This window comes from Epinephelus moara, chromosome 13 (assembly GCF_006386435.1).
Source record: "Epinephelus moara isolate mb chromosome 13, YSFRI_EMoa_1.0, whole genome shotgun sequence".
Taxonomy (NCBI): domain Eukaryota; kingdom Metazoa; phylum Chordata; class Actinopteri; order Perciformes; family Serranidae; genus Epinephelus; species Epinephelus moara.
The window spans coordinates 526,729-547,264 of NC_065518.1; the positions used below are offsets into that span (position 1 = coordinate 526,729).

Sequence of the window (20,536 nt, forward strand, 5' to 3'; positions counted from 1 at the left end):
TTACTGTTAATTTATTATGCTGATCTGTTCTGTACGACATCTATTGCACATCTGTCCGTCCTGGAAGAGGGATCCCTCCTCAGTTGCTCTTCCTGAGGTTTCTACCGTTTTTTTTTCCCCGTTAAAGGGTTTTTTTGGGGAGTTTTTCCTGATCAGCTGTGAGGGTCATAAGGACAGAGGGACCGTATGCTGTAAAGCCCTGTGAGGCAAATTGTGATTTGTGATATTGGGCTTTATAAATAAAATTGTTTGAATTGATTGATTGATCTGATCAGTATGTCTCCAAAAATCATCAGTTGCCTCCTGTGAAATGCCGTGTACTGTGACACCTGCCATAGCGCCGCTCACTGAATGTTGATAGTTTGTCCGAGTGAGTGGAGGGGGGCATGGCTTAGCCATAGGTCAATTATGATAACTATGACAAGTTTGTATGCATTTGTTGCTTCTTAAACAAACATTGTTTTATCGACATGTCTACTAATTATTTTGCGACCTTGCCAGAACCTGAGAGTTCCCTTTAAATGGAGGTTGATCATGGCCCCTCAGTCTCCCGAGTCAAGGTAGAACAATGAGCTAACCGTGTCCTGCTGGTTTAATCACCAGGTATTATTAGGCTGAGTGTGAATAACAGCCAACAGTTTGATCTACAGGTGGATATTAAGTTGGAGACGATGATGTGATGCTGCTGTACTGAACCACTGTAAGGTTTTAGCAGCAGCCTCCAACTCAAGCTAACGTTAGCTATCCATCGGGAGAAACTGTCCCCAGCATCATGTAGAGATTTGCCACACTACCGGTGAATATTCAGGATCTTATGAGCCTCAGATCTCAGTGTGAAAGCCTTTTTCCTGTCTCTCTTCTTACGTGATAGCATTATATGTTTCTGTCCCCCTAAAAGGGTGCGTGGCTTTGGCGATGACACAATGCCGGTCTGGTCTGTGTATCACATGACACCAGTAGCATTTCTATGATCATGTAGCACAGCACTAGTTTTTAAATTAGTAATACTAGGAATGTGTTTCTCGTCATGTTAGACCAATGTGGAATTTTTAGAAACACATTTCAAACAATAACCAAACCATTCTGTCAGTTCCAAACCATCTCCAGGCCTGGAAAACAGTTTCTCCAGTGTCATGACTTATCCAAGGGTTTCATATCTGTGGGAACTCTGTGGCTTCAGTGTTAGTCAGCGCATTTTAGAATTTGTGTACAAAACTGTGGTTGAGAGTGTTTTAACTTTTCACCTCTCTGCCTGGTGCGATCATCTGAACTGTGCATGCAAGAATATCCTTTCTGAGATCGTGACAATGGCAAGAAAAGTAGTTGGCGAGCCACAGATCTCTTGACCCAACTCTTTACAGAAAGGACGAGGAGGAAAAGGAGGATCTGGGCAGATCGCTCCCGTCCTCTGTTTAACCACTTTGACCTCTTGAGCTCAGACTTCATGCCAAGTGCCATCAAAATCCTTCACTCAACAAAGTCACTGATGAGTTTTAAACCACAAACAGACAAATTTGCAGGTGATTCTTGTGAGTTCACTCGAGGCCTCAACATCGTAGTGTCCAACACTGGACGTCGCCTGAATACTACGTGTGAAGTTAAACGTGGATGTCGTGGGAAGTTACAAGAACCAGGAACAGTTATTGATAAGGGTTTAGAAGTATCGAGGAGTTTGATTACTAAAGGACACTATAAGAATACGACTCTTACACTGGAGAACAGACTCTTGCTGACTTACTTTGCCGCAGCACTGCTTTGCAGTAAAGGCTAATATTAGCATGCTAACATTTGGCAGGTGTAACGTTCAGCTTCTTCACCATCTTAGTTTAGCATGTTAGCATTCTAACATTTTTTAATTAGCACTAAACACAAAGAGAAGCTTTTCGGTGAATTGATCCATAAACCTAGAACAGGACTAAATAAAAATGTGACTCCATAATGGATGAAGCGTGATGAAGGTATGAACTCATTTATGACCAGCTGGGCTCAGGTGACAAACAGTGAAGTGACAGCAGCGTCATGCCAAAGTCATTTTATTTTATTACCAGGCGAACATTTGATCTTTATACAATGACATTTCTAGAAATTAAACATTCAGAGACAAATTTAAAACATCAGATGGAAACAAAATACTTACATGGAAAGAAACGAAGACACAAATCAAGTTACTTAAATACAAAAAAAAAAAAAAAAAGAAAATCTTTTTCCATTGCACTTCAACTTCATAAATACAACTCAGAAGGTTCACTCCTCTCTGGCCAAAGCTCCCTGCTCACTGCAGTACATTCAACTATTTCAAATCCTGTTTCCAATCGTTCACATTGATTTCACTATGGATCGATGGTCCAAGACGCCGACTGTGCTACGATGTTCTACAGAAACCAGATGGTGTCACACCTCCATGAATAAAGCCACGTTCATGTCATAGATAGACGACAGAACTCAGAAAGAGTCCCGTGTTTGTGACGAGAGCTGAAAGGATCGGTTGATTAATCGATTAGTTGATTCCTCAACGACAGTTTTGTTAACTGATTGATTGTTTCAGGGTTTTTAAGCAAAAAATATTTATTATTTTCAGTTTCCAGCTTCTCAAACATGATGATTTACTGCTTTTCTTTGTTTTATATAAATGTAAGTTGAATATCTTTGTGTTTTGGTCTGATGGTTGGATAAATGTTATCTGAATATATCACCTTGGGCATTTATTTATTTTGTTCTATTGGTGAGTTACAATCCCACTTACTACTACATCAGATCACTGAAGACAGCTGAATGACTAATTAAATAATGTGCTAATTATTTCCTTGATTAATGAATTTATTATTTTTTCAGTCAAATGTGCTCGTTACAATTTCTCAGAGCCAAGATGACGTATAAAAACTGCTTGTTTGGTCAGAGCAGTGTTCTTACGCCATGTTCACACCACAGACTGTAAAAATAATGGACATAGCCTCCGTGACGTCACACATTAGTTTGTGGACTGCTGATCTGAAGCCTCTAGTTCGTCATTGTGGCCGTCACCATCTTGTTTGTTAAGGACCCAGAAGTGACCAAAACTGGGCGACAGGCTGGTGCTGAGGAGGAGCGAGGCGTGGATCTGACGGTGAGGCCGAGGGCAACATAAGCAGACAGCCTGTCGTTAACTTAAAGCTTTAATAAAATGTTAACAGGTCAGTTATATAAATATATATATAAAAAAAACCTCCGTACAGTTGTCATGAATGTTGAAATTAGCTACAGAGACCAAAACTGTTTCTGTACCGGGTTGTAAACATGTTTATCTCTGCTGTAACGTGGGGACTGAGCCTCTAGTGGCCTTTAGAAGAACTGCAGTTTTTGGCACTTCTGGCTTCATGGTTGGAGGTTGTCGCCTGGTTCACACAGGAGGCGGACGCAGGCCGATATGTTAAGTGGTCATGCAGCTGCCTGTCAGCAGAAGCACATTTCTCTGCAGTGCGTTTGTTTGTGTGTGAGTGTATGAAGAACTGACAAATATATGGAATTAGTAAGCATGGGATGCATGTTCTATAATTTCAATCTCATCATATATAATATTTCCTTTCCACAGTTAATAACAGATAATCAGTGTGTTTTCTTGTCAGTCACTCGCAGCTTGCAGGAAAGATAGGCTTTGCTGTGCTTCCCCATCCTGTGTGAACGTGGCATCACAGTTTACTGTCACATGAGAGAAAGCAGCAAATCCTGTTCATGTTTGATTTTCATTTTCTTTTGATCACGAAGTGACTGATTAAGTTTGTTTCTGTCGAACTCTTTTTATTTGCTTTTTTAAATTTACACAAACGAACCTGAGTCGAAACACTGAAAATCCTTTTTTTTTTTTTTTTTGCTTTGCTGAGGGGAAAATTGGTGTTTCAATAAAGCAAAATGTGACAAAGAGTAATGGAGGAAGACTCAACAAATGAATCATGACATACATGAGGCGTGTGACTTAAACTGAAGAGCTGAAAGCATCAGATACGTGTGGAGCGATGAGGAGGCTGTGACCTTCCTCACATTAACACAGGAAGGTACATGCTCTTCTTCTGTGGTTGTTTAATAGCACCCACCTGGAGAATTAGCTCCACCAGCTGTTCAGCTCTTAATAATTTGCATTTTCTTGAGCTGATTTTCTGCAATGTGTTTCAAATCTGCATTAAACTTGGATGAAATCGTTCCAGCTCTGTGTGACATGAACGCAGCATGAACCATCCAGTGAATCAATATGTGCACATAAATGAGACAATAAAACCCTTTGTATCTTGCAGACAATTAAAAAGACGGATGTACATTATAGACAAGGTATAAACATGATGGCCAGCCACGTCTGTCTCATTATCATGACAAAACACTCCTGCCTATGTTACATAACACTTTATTTAAAAAACAAAAACATGTACAGAGACTCTGTTACCCCCGACTGTGAATAGTAAAATATATCAAACTGATTATGAGTGACGTTAAATGTTAAACTGTGTTTGTAAATATGTGAATCCTGCGACAGTGTCTGGCAGCCTGGACACGTCCCATCTCTTTACAGAGGGGACACATGGGAGTATCAAAGTGCTGTTTGCTTGATTGTAATTTCCTCTTTGACCCCCCCTCCCCACCCACTTCCTGTGTTTCCCTTGTATGTCACACAGCTGAACTCGTTGCCATGTTTGTGTCCAACGCTCTTTCATATGATAAATCCACCTCAGATATGGTGCTACAGTTTGCTCAATTCTGCTATTGACAGTAAAAATGAATTATGATGTTTATTGTGCTGCAAAAGGAAAAAGAAAAGTAGAGTTACACAGCTTCATCGTTTTCTCATATAAAAACAAGAATATTCATCAAACGTTCCACCATGTGAGACGACGGGAGTTGACGGACACCACTGAGCATGTGTGAACTCCGTCTTCGAGGACATTTTTTTAAAGAGAATATCCCGAGTCCATGTACAACTGTACAAAGTTTCTCTGACGCCACTCTGCTCGTGTTAGCAGCTCACAGTCTTTAGTGTTACTCGGAGCACAGGCAGGGATGGAAAGACGCAACAAAACCCTTACGCATTTCTCTTTTTTAATTTTGTGGTTAAAGTTTCGTATTTCGTCCAGCTCCAGTCTTGGTCCTTGAAAGAGGAAAACCACCATGATGTTAAGAGTTGATGATAAATCAGAATGAAACAAAAATATCTTTAAATATTTGACTGTAAACCAAAAACATTTATCGTCTATCAAACTGAAGTAACCTCCTAGAATGAACTGCAGCGTATGTGTGAAAACACGTTTTATATTCCTGAAGGCTACTTCTTAGTAAAAAACAAATTGTTGTACACAAGATGCAGATTTCTTTTTAGTACAGAAGCTGAAAATGGCCTCCAGTTATTATTCTTTATGCTGCTATTTTGAGATCAGGAGTGAAATACTTTCATCATCAAGAAAACAAGCTTCATTTCAAGATGTTTCCTCTCATTACTTGTGTTTATCAGAGGTCAGGAGCCTGCACAGATGCCATTTTGACAACTCTAACTGATTTAAGCTGAAAATATCATATCATGGAGATGACAGTGATCTCTGAGGCTGAAATCAGGTGATCAAATGAACCAGAGACTCATTATCGAGGTCTCCGTAATTATCCTGTGATCTTGAGACACAAGTTAATGTTAGTTAACAAATTAACTTGGTATCCCGAGAAATCTGCCTTTTGTTTTCTCGAGAATCAACACAAATTAACGTGTTATGACCAGGAACAAGTTTTCTTATCTCAACATAACAGCATTTTAAAAAAAAAGCAAGCACGGCTGTTTTTGGCTTCTATATTATAGACTACAGATATATGCAGTATTTTTTTAGATTTTTTTTCCCCACCAAGCACTCTCATCTTTGAGGAAGCTATGTGGTGCACATTACTTCACCAGTCTTTGACAGCTGAAACTGAACTTTTCTGCTTCCTAGCTCGTGATATTAACTGTATAATTAATGCTGATTTTGATCATCTCTGATTTTAGCCGTTATTTTTAGTCATTTAAAAATGTGCAGACATTTCGAAAACATACTGTCAAATTATCAAAATCATACTTTGCAATGATTTCACTGTTAAACACCACCAACTCACTGATATTACCAAAGATGGGATGTGACTGAACGTAGCATTACAAAAACTCTGTTTCTGCGGTCAGTCAATTCAGTCATGGTGTCACGTGACTCAAAGATGAGTTATAAAATTAAAACTCTGTGAAAAAGAGCACTGGTATCAGGCTGGGACGAGATAGTTGTGTTATGCATTTCTGTCCATTTAGCTAAAAGACCTGTCTGTGTTTCACTGTGTTTGATGCAAATGTATTTTACCTTTAGAAATTATTTTACTAGAATGACGCTGACAGATTTCTGAGAAACTGTTTGTCTTTCTTTGCCCTCATATCCAAAGTGAGAGCGCAAGAACAACGTCGTATTAGAAACGTCCAGGACAAGTAAAAACAAGTGAACTCACCACGATGCTTTTGGCCTGTTCATCAGCAGCCTCCTGCATCAGGCTGGTCAGCTGACTGAGGTACTTCTGGTTCTCCTGCAGCAGACGTGGTGCGGCGTCACTGAAGGAAACACGCACACACACACACACACGCACGCACGCACACACACAGTACAGAGGCCTGTTAGCTACGAGTTCATCACACAGCATCTCCATCACATGTACAGCGTGTTTTCTATTGTACCGGCTACAAAGGAACGCCACAGGGGAGAAAACGCACTGACCTACAAAACCCTGAATAACAGCATGAACACATTATACAACATACAGACGACATCAAACAAGTGACAAGTTCTGTTTCGTTTGCTTTGTAAAAAAATTCAAAAGGTAATGATAATAATAATAATAATATACAATATTCAACTCTTCGTGTTTTATGAACAAAAAATAAAAAACAGACTTTGAATGGACGTGATTAAGGTTTTCTTTTCACACTGATCAACACACATCTCAGACTGACATCCTGACACAAACGTATCCACGGACTCAGTGGTTGTTAGTTCTGCCTAAAGGTGCTTCCACTATATTTGACTTAATATTTGTACACTGAATTATTTTGTTTTCTCCTTTTACACTGAGATCAGATCATTTTGTGGTTATTTCACACAGTTAAACATGAAAGAGGTCAAAATGGGGTTAAAACTTTCCACACAAGCGTTGTCAGAGTGACCATGAGTCACATGATTGCTCTGAATGAATCAACCAATGGATCAGTCACCTGTCATTTGGCCCAGGCAGGGAGGTCAGGGGATGTGGGGAGCTGACAGGCTGCGCTGATTGCGACCACTGAGAAACCTGCAGCAGGTTGGACGACTCGGGACTGGCTGCTATCGAGTTTCGTGACGAGTTCTGAGCCTGGAGGAGACAGAGGGAGATCATACTGAGATATGCAGGAATAATAAACAAGGCATCTTACTCCTACAAGAAGGAATGCAGGCAGCTGATCCTCCCGCTGTCTGTGTTTGTGGTCAGTTAGAGGAGCCAAGTCTGAGGAGGAGGAGGTAGCAGAACAGAAAGTACCACAGCTGACTTACAAACTGCAGAGACAGACACAAGACGGACAGTGTGGAGCTTAGATAAATAGCTGACTGGCAGAAAATTCACCAGCAACTATTCTGATAACTGGATTCAAGCAATAACTGCAATTATCAACAACTTCTAGCTCCACTCAGCACATTCCTGTTTTACTTTGTCTGCTGTGATAACAAACTGAATCTTGTGGGGTTTGGGCCCTGGCTACATGTGTACAGATTTTTGAAAACAGACATTTCACCCCTCCATTTTAGAAAGAAAAATCTGACCACACAACCTTTGTCTTACAAAATATGTCCGTCCACACTAGAACACAGAGACGACTCCAAACGCTCGCCGGTGTTAGCCGTCTATAACAGTCTCCCCTCGTCACAAAGGAGGTGACGTTTACAGGCTAATGTTACCTTTTTAAAACGCCTACTGGAGATCTCATCACCACTGATTCTCCTTCGATATCAGGACAAAGGAGCTCACTCAAAGATACACATGATGCTCTGGGCATGCACAAGTTTTCCTTCCAATCCTCATCTACAATAATTCAGCTCCTGAAGTTGTCCCACCATCTGCTGGTTCAACCAGACCTGATCCATAGTCATCATTGCTGGCGAACTTCAAACTGCAGACGCTGAGTTGGACCCAACGACACTGGGCTCAGCAGATGTCTCTGTTTGTCCGTGAAGTGTTGCAGCAATACTAGGTTTAAATGTAAAGCAGTCATTTGGGGGCCTGCTGTGCAACACAAGACTAGACATTATTCATCCAGCTCAATTCTTATTCTTCTTCCATAAAACTTAGTTCTCTAATCATCTCGCAGTGTTGCCAACACATTGGGAAAAAACATAAAAACATGCAGAAGGATCAGGAGTAGTGCACTGTGACTTCTCTCAGACACTCATCAAACCGTTTTTACAAAAATTGCAAAAAACTGCAATAATTTTAGTAAAAGTGATGAGAGATTGTTGAGAATTTGATGTGAACAGAGCCGTAGTCACTCCTCTTTAGGGCTAAACCAAACCGCCATACTTTGACACAGAAAAATTATTTAAACTTTAAACGGTTCACGAGACTTTATTGAGCTTAATGGGCATTTTGATAACTTGTACGGTTTTCACAAAATCTGCAGTAGCAGACTACGGCTGCAACTTTACTCTGCAATGTCCTAAAACGGTTTCATCTCGTCACGTATCACTGGTTTGAACTAGGCTTTAGAGGGCGTCCTCAAAATTCTCTGTTTTAGTTTCTGTGTGGACGAGAGGAGAAAATGTAGAGGAAAATATCTGTTTTAAAAAGATCTGTACACATATAGACAAGGCCTTCAACTGTTGGTCAGAACAAAGAAACTGGGAAAGCCGTTTTATTGTTTTATGGCAATTTGTAGACCAAAGATTAATCAGTTGATTAAGAGAATAATCCACAGAACAGCCCATAATGAAACTAATCATTTATCACAGCCTGCAGACTGTGCAACATAGTTTTATTCAATTACACTGGATTACTCAGAGTATTAGCACCCTCAGTAAAGAGCAAACAGACCCTGAAAAATGTGATATCTGACCGTTGACACGCACAGACTGGCGCTCTCTGCACTCTTTATCTTGTCAGGTTTTTTACTGTAGTTTCTTTCCTAGTATGGAGTGTGATGCAGAGTCACTTACACAGGCGATCTTCAGTAAATGCCAGAACTCTCTTTGTCTCTTGATCTGCATCTGCATCACGGTGTTGTCTGCGTCCTTGATGCTCTCCAGGGTTTTCTCAATACGTGGAAACAAGTCAATGATCTTCTGTTTGCTGATCAGGATCTTACTGTCAGGACGAGAGGAGACGGGGCAGACGTTAACGCACAGTGTTCGTATTGTTGGTCTACCATGTGTGTGTGCTTTCATACTGGAGAACACATTATTAATAACAGATACTAATAAGACAAAAAGAGAAAGAGTGTTGGACTCTTACCTGAGGTGTGTGTACAGGTCTTTGAGGACCTTGTCTTGGTTCTGGACAGTCTGAATGATGGCCTTCACCATCTCAGAGCTGTCACTGCTCACATCTGGCTCAGGTACTGACAGATAAACAGCACATGAACAAATAAATCCACATTGAGTTTAAAAAAAACATACTCATCATTTTCATTATTTACGGAAAATAAGCAGATAAATTAATCAGAATCAGATGTTTCTTACTTTTGCATTTCATCTTCATTTGCTTGTAGAGCTCAATGGCTTTTTCTTCTCTGTAATAAAATGATTTAAATATTTACAAGACTGAACTCTGAGGCTCTGCCAGAGGCCCAAATATATATAACTGTAACACTCTAAAGCAAATACAAGCTAACAGCAGTTCATTTGTGGTCTTTCAAACAGCAGATTACTGTACGAGGCAGCGTGTTCAAAGTGCTGCCAGACATTCATCCTGTCCTGCCTGCTCGCCCCACGGCACCAAGTGACACCAGCCACTTCTTCTAAAGCAGCTAGAGTGTTTTCCTTTCAGCAGATTCTGAGAACTTACTAAAGAAAACATTATAAGACAGCAGAGTGACGTGTGTAAACTGCCCATGAAGGCCTGCAGGACGTGCATCAACACAATTAAAGACTTTTACTCCCATGGAAGCTGAATGGAGCTGTTTAGGAAACGTCTATTAGAGTTTATAGTTTCTCTGTTGCTTCCTGCAAAGTGTAAAGTCTTATTGACACATGTGTAGGGTCAAAAACCTGTGACACAAGTGGTCTGAAGCCAGATGTGTGGTTGGTGCACCAAGCCAGTTGCTCTATCTCTGAGCCACAGCCACCCTGAGGATAGAGGACATGAGGGCGGGAAAAAAAGTTGTTTCACTTAAGTTTCTTTTTACGATTTTTTAATCGTTTTCATGCCAGAATCAATATAATGTAATCGCTGAGGTGGAAATAAGTTGCTGCATTCACTGTGGTAGTCCATGAGTATGTGGTGTCCCAGTGAATAATCTCACAGCTGTTAATTTTTGTGTCATTTTTGGTCTCATAAACAGAGGGCGAGAAAAAGACAGCAAGGTGAGGGACTGAACGAATCACTGGCTGCACACAGCTCTACGATTAAAGACAAGATTGTACCCGTTTTAAACATTAAAAAAACGATGTTGTTGTTGTTAATGTACATTATAGTAAGTTAGTATTTTTTTATTTAGTAAAGCACCTCTCACAAAGCAAGGTCACCAAGTGCTTCACTGGAGTAAAATTCTTTTAAATTTTTGTTTTAATAAGTCCTGTTTTCCTTTGTCTGGTAGAAAGAAGATTGTGGAAGCAACTTTCTGTCAGTCTGTCATATTTGACCTCACTTATTGGCTGTAACACATGTTCGGAGGCCTGGTCAGTACAGTACAGCAGGTTCCTTGAACTAACACTGATTTCAGAAAGATTGATTTTAAACACCATTTGCAGCTTTCCTAACTCAAAAGATATACAGAACATAATATTCTGTATTTTCACAAATGTTCTCCTTTAACCATCACAAGTTATTTACAACGATAGTTAACTTTACAAACAAGAAACGTAATAATGCAGCCGGGTCACATGATCATGATAACGCCTGAGAACAGCCTATTCAACAGAGCAAGAGGTTGTGCCCCTGTTTAACCAACCACACTCAGACGGCTGGTGACAGCGGGATGAATATGTAACACACCTCCAGATGGTAAGTGACACAATGACTGTGTAAATGTTTGCATACAGAGGCAGAACTACCAAGTGTAGGGGGCAGTGTGAGGGAAAGAGGGATAGCTGCAATGACTTTGTGAAGACGGAGGAAGGGAGCGGGGACTAGGAAATAAATGAGAGCGAGCTTGTGTGTGTGTGTGTGTGTGTGCGTGTGTGTGAGTGAAGTAGCTGTGACTGTTTTTAACTTGATTTAATTGACACATGATTTTATTCTATTATACATAGTGCTTTAGTGTTCTTTTTAAATTGGTTGTTTTATGTCATTATTTATGCACTCACGTCTCTCATGAAAATGAGATCTCAGTCTCAACAGGAGTATTAAATAAAGGTTTATATAAATAAGAAAATAAAATTTATTGACCACTTCTCTATGCAGTATACGATGGTGCTGAAACAAATGTCAGAAAGACTGACTGACTGGAAATATGTCTCATGATATACAGTCTCTAGAAGTGTGTGATTCAACTTTGTCCTACGTTTTGACCTGACTGACATCATCATCCTCTGGGCAGACCAAACCATCTGTGCACATTATCATGTACAGCATGTACACACACCAACACAAGAAGAACCTTCGGGCTCAGAAAGCATCATATCATCACTTCTGTCTTTCAACCCAGCGCACCATGAGAGAAACACTACGGTTATCATCAGAGCACATGAACACTCACAGCTGCTCCATCTTGTCTCCTTGGCGTCGAGCGTACGGGCTCCTCTGAAGTTCAACTATCTCTGAGTGCAGAGCCATGATCTCATCATCCAGATGGCTCACCTCTGCCACCTGCAGGACAAACCATGAATCACACCACCATAAGGGTTGGTACTGAGAAACACGCCGGGCCTTTTAAATGCTTTTAACTTCAATATTTTGTTTTGTAAAAGTGCATCACCTGTGCAAACGCAGCAGCTCTCTCCTCGTTCTCCTGCCAGGCTTTCAGCATCTTTTCTGAGGCTTTAAACAAACATCAAAATAAACTTAGTGCTATTGAAATATTTTCCATTTGAGGGTCAAGTATCAGATCCAATCAAACACTCACATATGCCGATGTGCATCTGATCGCTGTATTTCTCCAGGTCGTACTGGATGCTGCTTTTGAAGAAGTCCAGCTTGGCCTTCAGCTGCTGAGAGAAGCCAAACATGCTGTTCTTACACCTGGTCAGGTTGGTGTTGTAGCGCAGGAGACTCAGCCTGGACGAGGAGGAAGAAAACAGTTAAGGGTTAGAAAGGTTTGAAGGACGAAAAAGAACCACTGGAGCAGAAGCATGGGTCAAATCAAATTGTGTGGCTGGCTGCAAAACTACCAGGTGTGAAGCACCTGAAGCAGCTGGTGAGCTGTTCTCCCCCTCCCCAAGCTAACAGAACGAGTCAGCAGTGACCAGGACGCCGTTAATGCCACAGTCATGGCTTGGTTTGGCTTGGGCCGTCAGCACAGCACAGCAGGGATTCGCATTTCCATTACAGCAGGGCTACAGGCTTGACAGTATGTCTTTAACTAATGATGGCTTGTCTTAAGTGATGCTATTTTAAAGCAGCGGGCTGAAGTTCCCCACAGCAGGGCAGGTAACACAAGTTTACCTGCTGGAGGTGAGCTGTTTGCAGAGGTGCAGTAAGAGCCTGTTGTCTGCAGCTCTTCATCAACTTCTCACTGTGGCTGTATTATAAGACTTGTCTTTATTGAAGAGAAGCCGCTGACAAAGTTCTGCTAATTCAGTTATAACACAATTCATTTCCTGTTGATTCTTCACAATAAAAGTCCCCCGCTGTTTTGTCATACGGCTGATAGTGAACATGAAACAGTAAAATAAAGCAGATATGTAAAGTAAGAACAGGACGCAGGAGAGAAACTAAACCAATCCAAACCAAAAGAGATTTAGTTAGAAGCTACAGACGTACTGAGAGCTGAACACACAGACTTTTAAAGACACCTGTCTCTCTGGTCTGCTGCAGACACAGGTGAGCAGAGTCTGCAACACTCACACAGCTTGTTTGAAGGGGAAGAAGTGAGGTTGTCGGGGATTGGCTGCAGTCGGCAAGACGTCACGGCTACTCATTTGAGTGCGTGCGGCCGGGTTTTTGGACCTACTCTGGAGAAGGGCCATCTCTGGCTAAGCTCGGCGCCTCTTTACTCAGCACGGCCAAAAGTGAGAGTTGAAAAGGCCCAAGTGTGAGGAGGAACAGAGAGCTCAGTGCTTCAGAGAGTTCCCACATGTTTTCATGGACAAAATTTCAAAACTTTCCCATGACTTTTCAAGGATATGGTTTTTTCATGCCCTGTGTTTTTTTTCAAACAAATCAGATTCAAACACAAGTCCGGCTTGTGACATACATGATGAGGCAGAGAGGGGACGCAGGGGGAAAATTAAGAAAGGTACGTGACGGTAAACAAGCTTCACACAGACACATGTTAGAGCCACGCAGACGTCGATGGTTTCAAATATAAATTTGCTGTTATCAACAGTGCCTGGAAGACGGGACGCTACTGTAAAAATTAAACACAACATACTCCATGACTTTCCAAAACCATCAATGATTTTTTTAGGTTTTCCATGACCATGGGAAACCTAACCTTACATGGATTAGATGAGCGTGATGTAAAATAAAAAGGGGCCTACGGTCATTAACACACAACTGACATGTAGATTATTAACAAACATTCAACAGCAACCAAAAAAGTAAGCAACATTAAAACAGAGATTTAAGTTGGGAGAAACACAAACTGCTGACTTCCTGATTCTTTCGTCAGCTGAATGCACCTCATGTTTTGTGGTAATACAGTAACAGATGACAGAAATCTTTCCTGTGACTCACATAGCAGCTCTCTGTCCTTGGAAAAGTCTGCTGTAGTCGTCCTTCAGCCCACAGATGTAGCTCACTGCTTCACCCCAAACCTTCTTTAGCACCACCAGGGGCAGCTGTGTCTTGGCTTCTTGCACTGCAGAGTTAAAACAAGACCCATGAGAGATGAACTCTGTGGTGTTAAGACAGAGTAAGGAAACACAACACTGCCACTCAGTGGCTTCATGCATCACACAGAATGGTGTTCGTACAATAACTTTACACCCGACAAGTTAATAGAGAGAGACAGGAAGAACGAGTGTTAAATATATCAAACTGATGCATCAAGGTGCATCGAACAGTCTCATCACCAGCAGGCATATGTTTAAACAGACTCACCAATAGTGTTGACTTTATCAGGCAGCTGTCTGGCACTGAGGGGACCAAGGTACTTGGTGATGCTCTTGTCAAACAGGTAGACAATGTAGCTGTCCCACCCTCTCTGCACAGGGGAGAAGAAAGAATATCACCACTGACACGGCCTGCAAATACACTCTCTGGCCACTTTATTAGGTACACCTGTTCAACTGCGAACATTAATGCAAATATCTAATCAGCCAATCAGGTGTCAGCAACTCATTAACATTTAGTCATGTAGACATGGTGAAGACGAGCTGCTGAAGTTCAAACGGAGCATCAGAATGATGAAGAAAGGTGATTGAAGTAACTTTGAACGTGGCATCCAAGTGAAAAATAACCTGACTGAAATGTTCTTCCTATGTGCAGCGTGACCTGCAGGCTGTAGACTGGCTATGCCTCACTGAATGCTGCTCACACAGACTTTGATAATCAATCAACGCTGCTACCTGTTTTTTTTTTAGCTTAGACCTAAGAAACTAGTTTGGTTCCTTTATGTCCTATGTACCATGTTATGGGACGACAATAAAACCTCTGGACCTTGAAGTGTTCAATATAAAACAATCTCTTGAGGGGTTTAGAAGTGAATTACAGCAGTCAGTCGTGATTTCAGTTGTTTTTTCTCGCAGTAAAAAGCTGCATGAGTGTCAGCTTACCACTCCATCTAGGACACACTGTGCAGCGGGCTTCCTGGGATCCAGTGACACTCCCGTCTCCTGCAGCAGCTCCTGGTTCACCACTTCAATCTTGGTCTCGGCCTCGATGCGCTTCTGCAGACTGTGGAGGCTTTCCTCCGGCGTCAGCTGGAAGGAGTGGACCTGAGCTGTGGTCATGTTCAGGATGTGGACGACCTGGAGAGACAAGAGGAGGAAAACTGTTCAGTACAGAAAGTGCTCGTCATCGTTTACTGAAATGTCACTGACGTTTAAAAGGATCCAACTGATGCAGCAGAAGCAGAGATGTTGTCTTTTTTATTCTTCTTTTTGTGAGTGCACAAACATGTTACGTGTCGTTATTTGTTCATAACACCAAATTTTAAAAAACTGGCAGGCAGTGAAAGCTGGCATTTAAATGTTCAGATTCCTAATCTTGTTTACTCATTCTCTGATTAGATAGTGAGTGAATTCAAACCAAACCCCGCCCTGCTGATGACACCACAGTCATCAACATTTTGGAAATGAAGGCTATCAGTTAATAGAGAAATATGTAAATGCTGGTTGACCCAGATACGACTGGCTCAAAGCACTGATGAAGGCTGAATGTTGAGATAAAACTCTGGCACTAACTCACCTTCATACTCAGTATCTGCTCCAGCACTTCAAAGCACATGGGCCTCTTAGTGTCGACGTTGACTTTCCCTCCTCTCTGGACAGGATCCCACTTTAACATCAGCTGCAGCAGAGCCTCCATCGGCTCCAACAGTGTCCTAAATAACAGCAATTAAAATGTGTGTTCAAGGAGAGAAACTGGCACCAAACACTGTGAACACGCAGCCTGTCGCTCTGCTCTGTTTTCACTTTCATTTGAGTGACTAATGGACAACAATGAACTCTCACTCTCACTGCAGGATGAACAGTGTTTGAAACAGGATATTTTTAGCAGTCACAGGACACCGACCTGCTGAGATTGTTGGGGTAGGGGAGGTGTGTGGAGAACCTGACTTCTCCGTTCAGTTCCTCTACAGCCATGATGTCTTTTGGACCTTTATTCCTCACTTTGCTGGCCCTGTGGATCACAAGACACAAGATGGAGATGATGGAGAGTTTTACATCTTAACATGATTCCTGTTTATTTTCTATGTGAAGCACAAAAGCAGAGCAGTAGTTTGATGGAAAATAAAAGTTTCAAATTTCAAAAACTTCAAAATGTAAGTGTTGGCGTCAGTTATTCCAGCCACCATTGACACTGAACATAAATAAGGGCTTTTAGTAAAACACTTCATTTTCCATGCAGCAATGATCCCTGTCAAACACACCAGGTGTAGGCGTGGCTGTCCTCTGTTTTGTTTGGAGGTAAGCTAGTTTTTTTATGATACTTTCTGTGATTTGGCTCAACCTGCTGGCCTGCTTTATTTTCAGGCTTACCTCAGTTTTCTTAATTGTGTTGCATAGCTTGGGTTTATTACTTCATATCTTATCTATCTAAACACTCTTATTTCAGGGTTTTCCCTGAGACCAAGGAGGCAAAGGCCTGTGGCGGGGGGCATCTTGACAGCTGTACTTTAGATCTGCTCCTCTATTAAATATGAAAGGAGGCCCCCACATGCTTGAGCTTTACACTGCTGACTTGTATCATCAGAACAGACATGTCCTGTGATTTTCAGCCTTCTATGATTTTATTTATCCTTTACAGCAGGCACATCCTGACAGCTGAGAATATTACTGTCAGGTATTGTCCCCCCTCACAGGACATGTCTGTTCTGATGACACAAGTCAGCGGTCCTGAAATGTGTGTTTCTCTTCTGTGATACACATTCTACATCTCAGAAGCGATGTCTTTCCACACACGGGCTTCCTTCGCCTTTCAAACGGGGCAGAGCTCCGTGGGAAACAGTAGGAGAGACACAGCCCGAGGGGGAACCGGGATCTGACACAACACCAGAGGGAGAAGCAGGTCCGTGGAGCTGTGCATAATGGGTTTGTGTGCACAAAAGATGCTACATCTGAAGGCCCCCATGTACACACACACGCTTTAACCAAGGCGGCCCGCCATTATCTTTGATAGGCAGGGAAAACGGTGTATTTGAATTTATGGAAGAAGTGTTTTAGCAGCTGGAGGTGTCTTTTTGTAATTGTTTTTAATGACAATGAAGCTTTTTGCTCGCAGTTTTTGCGTCGCGCCTCGCATTTCTGCTCTCTGGATGCATGGCGTGTTTTGCTGGAGCGCTCTGAACTCCTCGACTCAGAGCAGAAAAATGTCCCACGTCATCTCTTTTTTTTCCCATTGTGCAATCGGGTGATTTGAGAGGCGGGGCTTCTGTGGTGGTCACAACAACAGGTTTACAGCTGGTACACAATGGAGGTAGACCAGGGGGGGTATTCCAGAAAGCGGGTTATGTGAAAACTCAGAGTAAGTTAACCCTGAGATGAGGGAAACTCTGAGTTGTCCGTTCCAGAAAGAGAGGTAACTGAAACTCTGAGTCAGTCACCATGGTAACAGACTCTGTGAACATAACCTGCTCGCTGACAGGTTTTCTTCAATAAACCCTGAGTTTTTCTCTGTCTCCTCCCTCTTACACGCTGTTTCATTTCCTCATTCATTCAGTCCGTGTCAAAGCTTGTATCGAAGCGCATTCATTAGCGGAGATTTACCGTCTGTCACAGTCTAAATCCTGCTGGATATTAGTTTGTTACTCAGGACTGTCTTAAGTTACTGAATTTATGCACATCAATCATTTCTTTGGACATCAGGTTTTGTCTTTACATTCAAATATTACACAGCGAGAATTCACCCTCAGCTCAGAATCAAACCTCTGTCCTGATTAATTGGTGCTGGTTATTTATATCATTGTGGCGTATTTATTATGAATCTGAAACTTGTTTATGTTTCCTGCCGTTTCATCACTACTGCTTATCTGGTTGCACTGGTGTGAACCGGCAGGTTTTTTTAACGTTGCAGAAGGGTGCATTGCTTCAACTCGTCTCCTCACAAATCTTTGGTCTGAACTGGGCTTAAAACACACTGAATCTAAAATATGTGCATTATGTCTTTGTGTTCATATTTGATTGAGTTATGACTCAGAGAAGGAGTACGACTTTTGACACATTGTGGAATCGGGCACTGAGGGTTTTAGAGTAATTAAATTGTCAACATGTGCTGAGTGTCACACCCTCTGCTGCTGTTGACTGTTGACTGTTGGTCAGCGGCCAAATCAGAGACAAAACTACAACAACAAGCGTCTGGTTGTTCCCAGAACACCAGCATGCACCTGTGCCTTTCATGTCACTTAGTGTCTTTGCCTCAGGTCTTTCCTTTGACTCAACCTCTGCTGCAGACTGACGAGCTGAATCAAGGTAACCTTTCTGTGATTTGTGAGCTGCCTCAAGTCTCTGATACATTTTTCTTTACCTAGTTTAATAAATGTCATAAATATTTGCTTATCAGATCAACTCACCACTGCACGGGTTGAAGGTTGTGCAGGAACGGACGGAAACCACAACTGCATTCAAACACCATGGTGCCAAAGCTCCAGTAGTCCACAGTAACAGTGTATGGCTTATTTTCAAACAGTTCAGGGGCCTGCAGAGAAAAGTGCATCATACATTTGATCAACAGCTACGTTGTCTGGCAGGAAGAAGATAACAGGATTTCAATATGAGTCACAGAATACATAACACTAGAAGCTTCTGGGGATAGAGAATTAAGTGTTTGCTCACCAGGTACTGAAGCGTGCCAACAAAGGAGGTACACAGACTGCCCTGGTCCAGGTCTTTAGCATAGCCCAGGTCAATGATTTTGTGAACCAGCTGCAGAGGAAGAGTAAGTCAATGTCAAATCGTTTCTTTAAGACATGAGCTCAAACAGAACATCAACCCATCAAGAGTCAGTTTACCTTCCCGTTGATATCTTGCAGCACTATGTTTTCAGGTTTAAGGTCTCTGTGTATGATCTTGTTTTCGTGCAGATACTGGATACCAGATCCTGCAGCAGAACACAGTGATTAAACTGAATGACGAGGCTCTAAAAAAAGACACGTCTGAATGAACAGCTGTCCACAGAGAGACACTGGACGTACCGACATCATTGAGTAACGAAAGCACTTCGCTCTCTTTCAAACCGCAGCAGTTTTCAGGTTTGCTCAGCATCTGTAACACATGAGGAAACTCTCTCACATCTGCAGTGAATTGATTTTAAATTGCAGAGAAAGAAAACCCAGTCTCACACATACATGATATGACAGTGAGTGTCTTTTATGACGGAGTGTTGTCAATCAATCATCAATCAATTTTATTTATAAAGCCCAATATCACAAATCACAATTTGCCTCACAGGGCTTTACAGCATACGACATCCCTCTGTCCTTATGGCCCTCGCAGCGGATAAGGAAAAACTCCCCAAAAAAACCCCTTTAACGGGGAAAAAAACGGTAGAAACCTCAGGAAGAGCAACTGAGGAGGGATCCCTTGTAAGTGATGAAAGAGTGTTTAAGACAAAGACCACACTGAGCCAGGTAAATCTGAAATCAACATCAATCCACACTGAAACACCCTAAATAATAAAAACAGGTATGTCTTCTTCTTCATCCTTTTTCTGTGAGTAAACTACAAAACTGTGCATCACAACCAGCATCTAGAGAGAAGACAGATGTGCAGTAACCCTGTTCCCTCTCTGACTCTCAGCTGGCCAACCCTCCGCTCTGCCTCCTCCTGCTCTCCTCTACTTTGTTTTAATAAAACCAAAACTCACAGTTTACTTGTTTAATTTACATTTATTTTCTGTTCCTGTTGTCAGACGACTGATTGTGCATTAAAACTGGTTAAAATGTATAAATGCTGCCTGTCCAGGCTGGAGTGCCGAACTCTTGTCTTCCCCTCCAGCAGGTACAGTAAATACACAAACACAGTCAGGGTGTTATTATGACATATGTAGGTGAGCTTGCTCCATCTTCCCCGCAGGTAATTTTTAACCTTAATTCTTCCTGCACGCTTCTTAGGAATTTCTGTCACAGCTCCTGTCATTCATCACTGATCTCTCCCCTCTTAAGAGGGTCACTTCCACAGCCCAACAGATCAACGGCTGCCTGCTCCCCTACCTGACCACATTCACAACTAAGAACTCACTGCCTCTTCTTTAAGACCCATCCCACCCTGAACATCACCTGTTTAAACTGTTGCCCTCTGGAAGGCGTCTCAGGGTCATTAAGTCATTAGCCCTTTTTAGATAGGAGTTGTGCAAATCTGCAGGAAAGCCCAATCAGTGTTTTTTCAGCATTGGCAGTATAAAAACAAAATCGGGGAGTGCAGCAAAATGCCGCCTACATACTTTTGTTTATACAGAATGTGCCTTTTTCGGGGCAATGGGGGGCGTGAGCAAGTAACAAAACGTGTAGCTCAGCGTGTGACGTAAACAGTGACGTGGGAGGGAAGCCGTGGCTGGTCAGTCCTTCAGTGATTCTCTC

General features: G+C 42.0%; 1 protein-coding gene across 2 annotated transcripts in view; it reads right to left on the bottom strand.

The window, feature by feature from the left end:
* Window positions 1–2,017: 2,017 nt before the first annotated feature.
* Window positions 2,018–20,536, bottom strand: part of LOC126399420 (inhibitor of nuclear factor kappa-B kinase subunit alpha-like) — a 24,115-nt gene continuing 5,596 nt past the window's right edge. For both annotated transcript variants that reach the window (XM_050059353.1, XM_050059354.1), the window contains exons 5-22: window positions 19,154–19,223; window positions 18,971–19,059; window positions 18,795–18,884; window positions 18,533–18,657; window positions 16,036–16,143; window positions 15,709–15,844; window positions 15,075–15,269; window positions 14,401–14,503; window positions 14,035–14,158; window positions 12,263–12,414; window positions 12,116–12,177; window positions 11,897–12,006; window positions 9,720–9,769; window positions 9,493–9,598; window positions 9,198–9,345; window positions 7,229–7,365; window positions 6,472–6,571; window positions 2,018–5,110 (exon numbers count right to left, since the gene is read on the bottom strand). In XM_050059353.1, coding sequence (XP_049915310.1) covers window positions 5,045–5,110; window positions 6,472–6,571; window positions 7,229–7,365; window positions 9,198–9,345; window positions 9,493–9,598; window positions 9,720–9,769; window positions 11,897–12,006; window positions 12,116–12,177; window positions 12,263–12,414; window positions 14,035–14,158; window positions 14,401–14,503; window positions 15,075–15,269; window positions 15,709–15,844; window positions 16,036–16,143; window positions 18,533–18,657; window positions 18,795–18,884; window positions 18,971–19,059; window positions 19,154–19,223 — 1,971 coding nt within the window. In that variant the 3' untranslated portion in view covers window positions 2,018–5,044. The remainder of the gene's footprint in view (window positions 5,111–6,471; window positions 6,572–7,228; window positions 7,366–9,197; window positions 9,346–9,492; window positions 9,599–9,719; window positions 9,770–11,896; window positions 12,007–12,115; window positions 12,178–12,262; window positions 12,415–14,034; window positions 14,159–14,400; window positions 14,504–15,074; window positions 15,270–15,708; window positions 15,845–16,035; window positions 16,144–18,532; window positions 18,658–18,794; window positions 18,885–18,970; window positions 19,060–19,153; window positions 19,224–20,536) is intronic.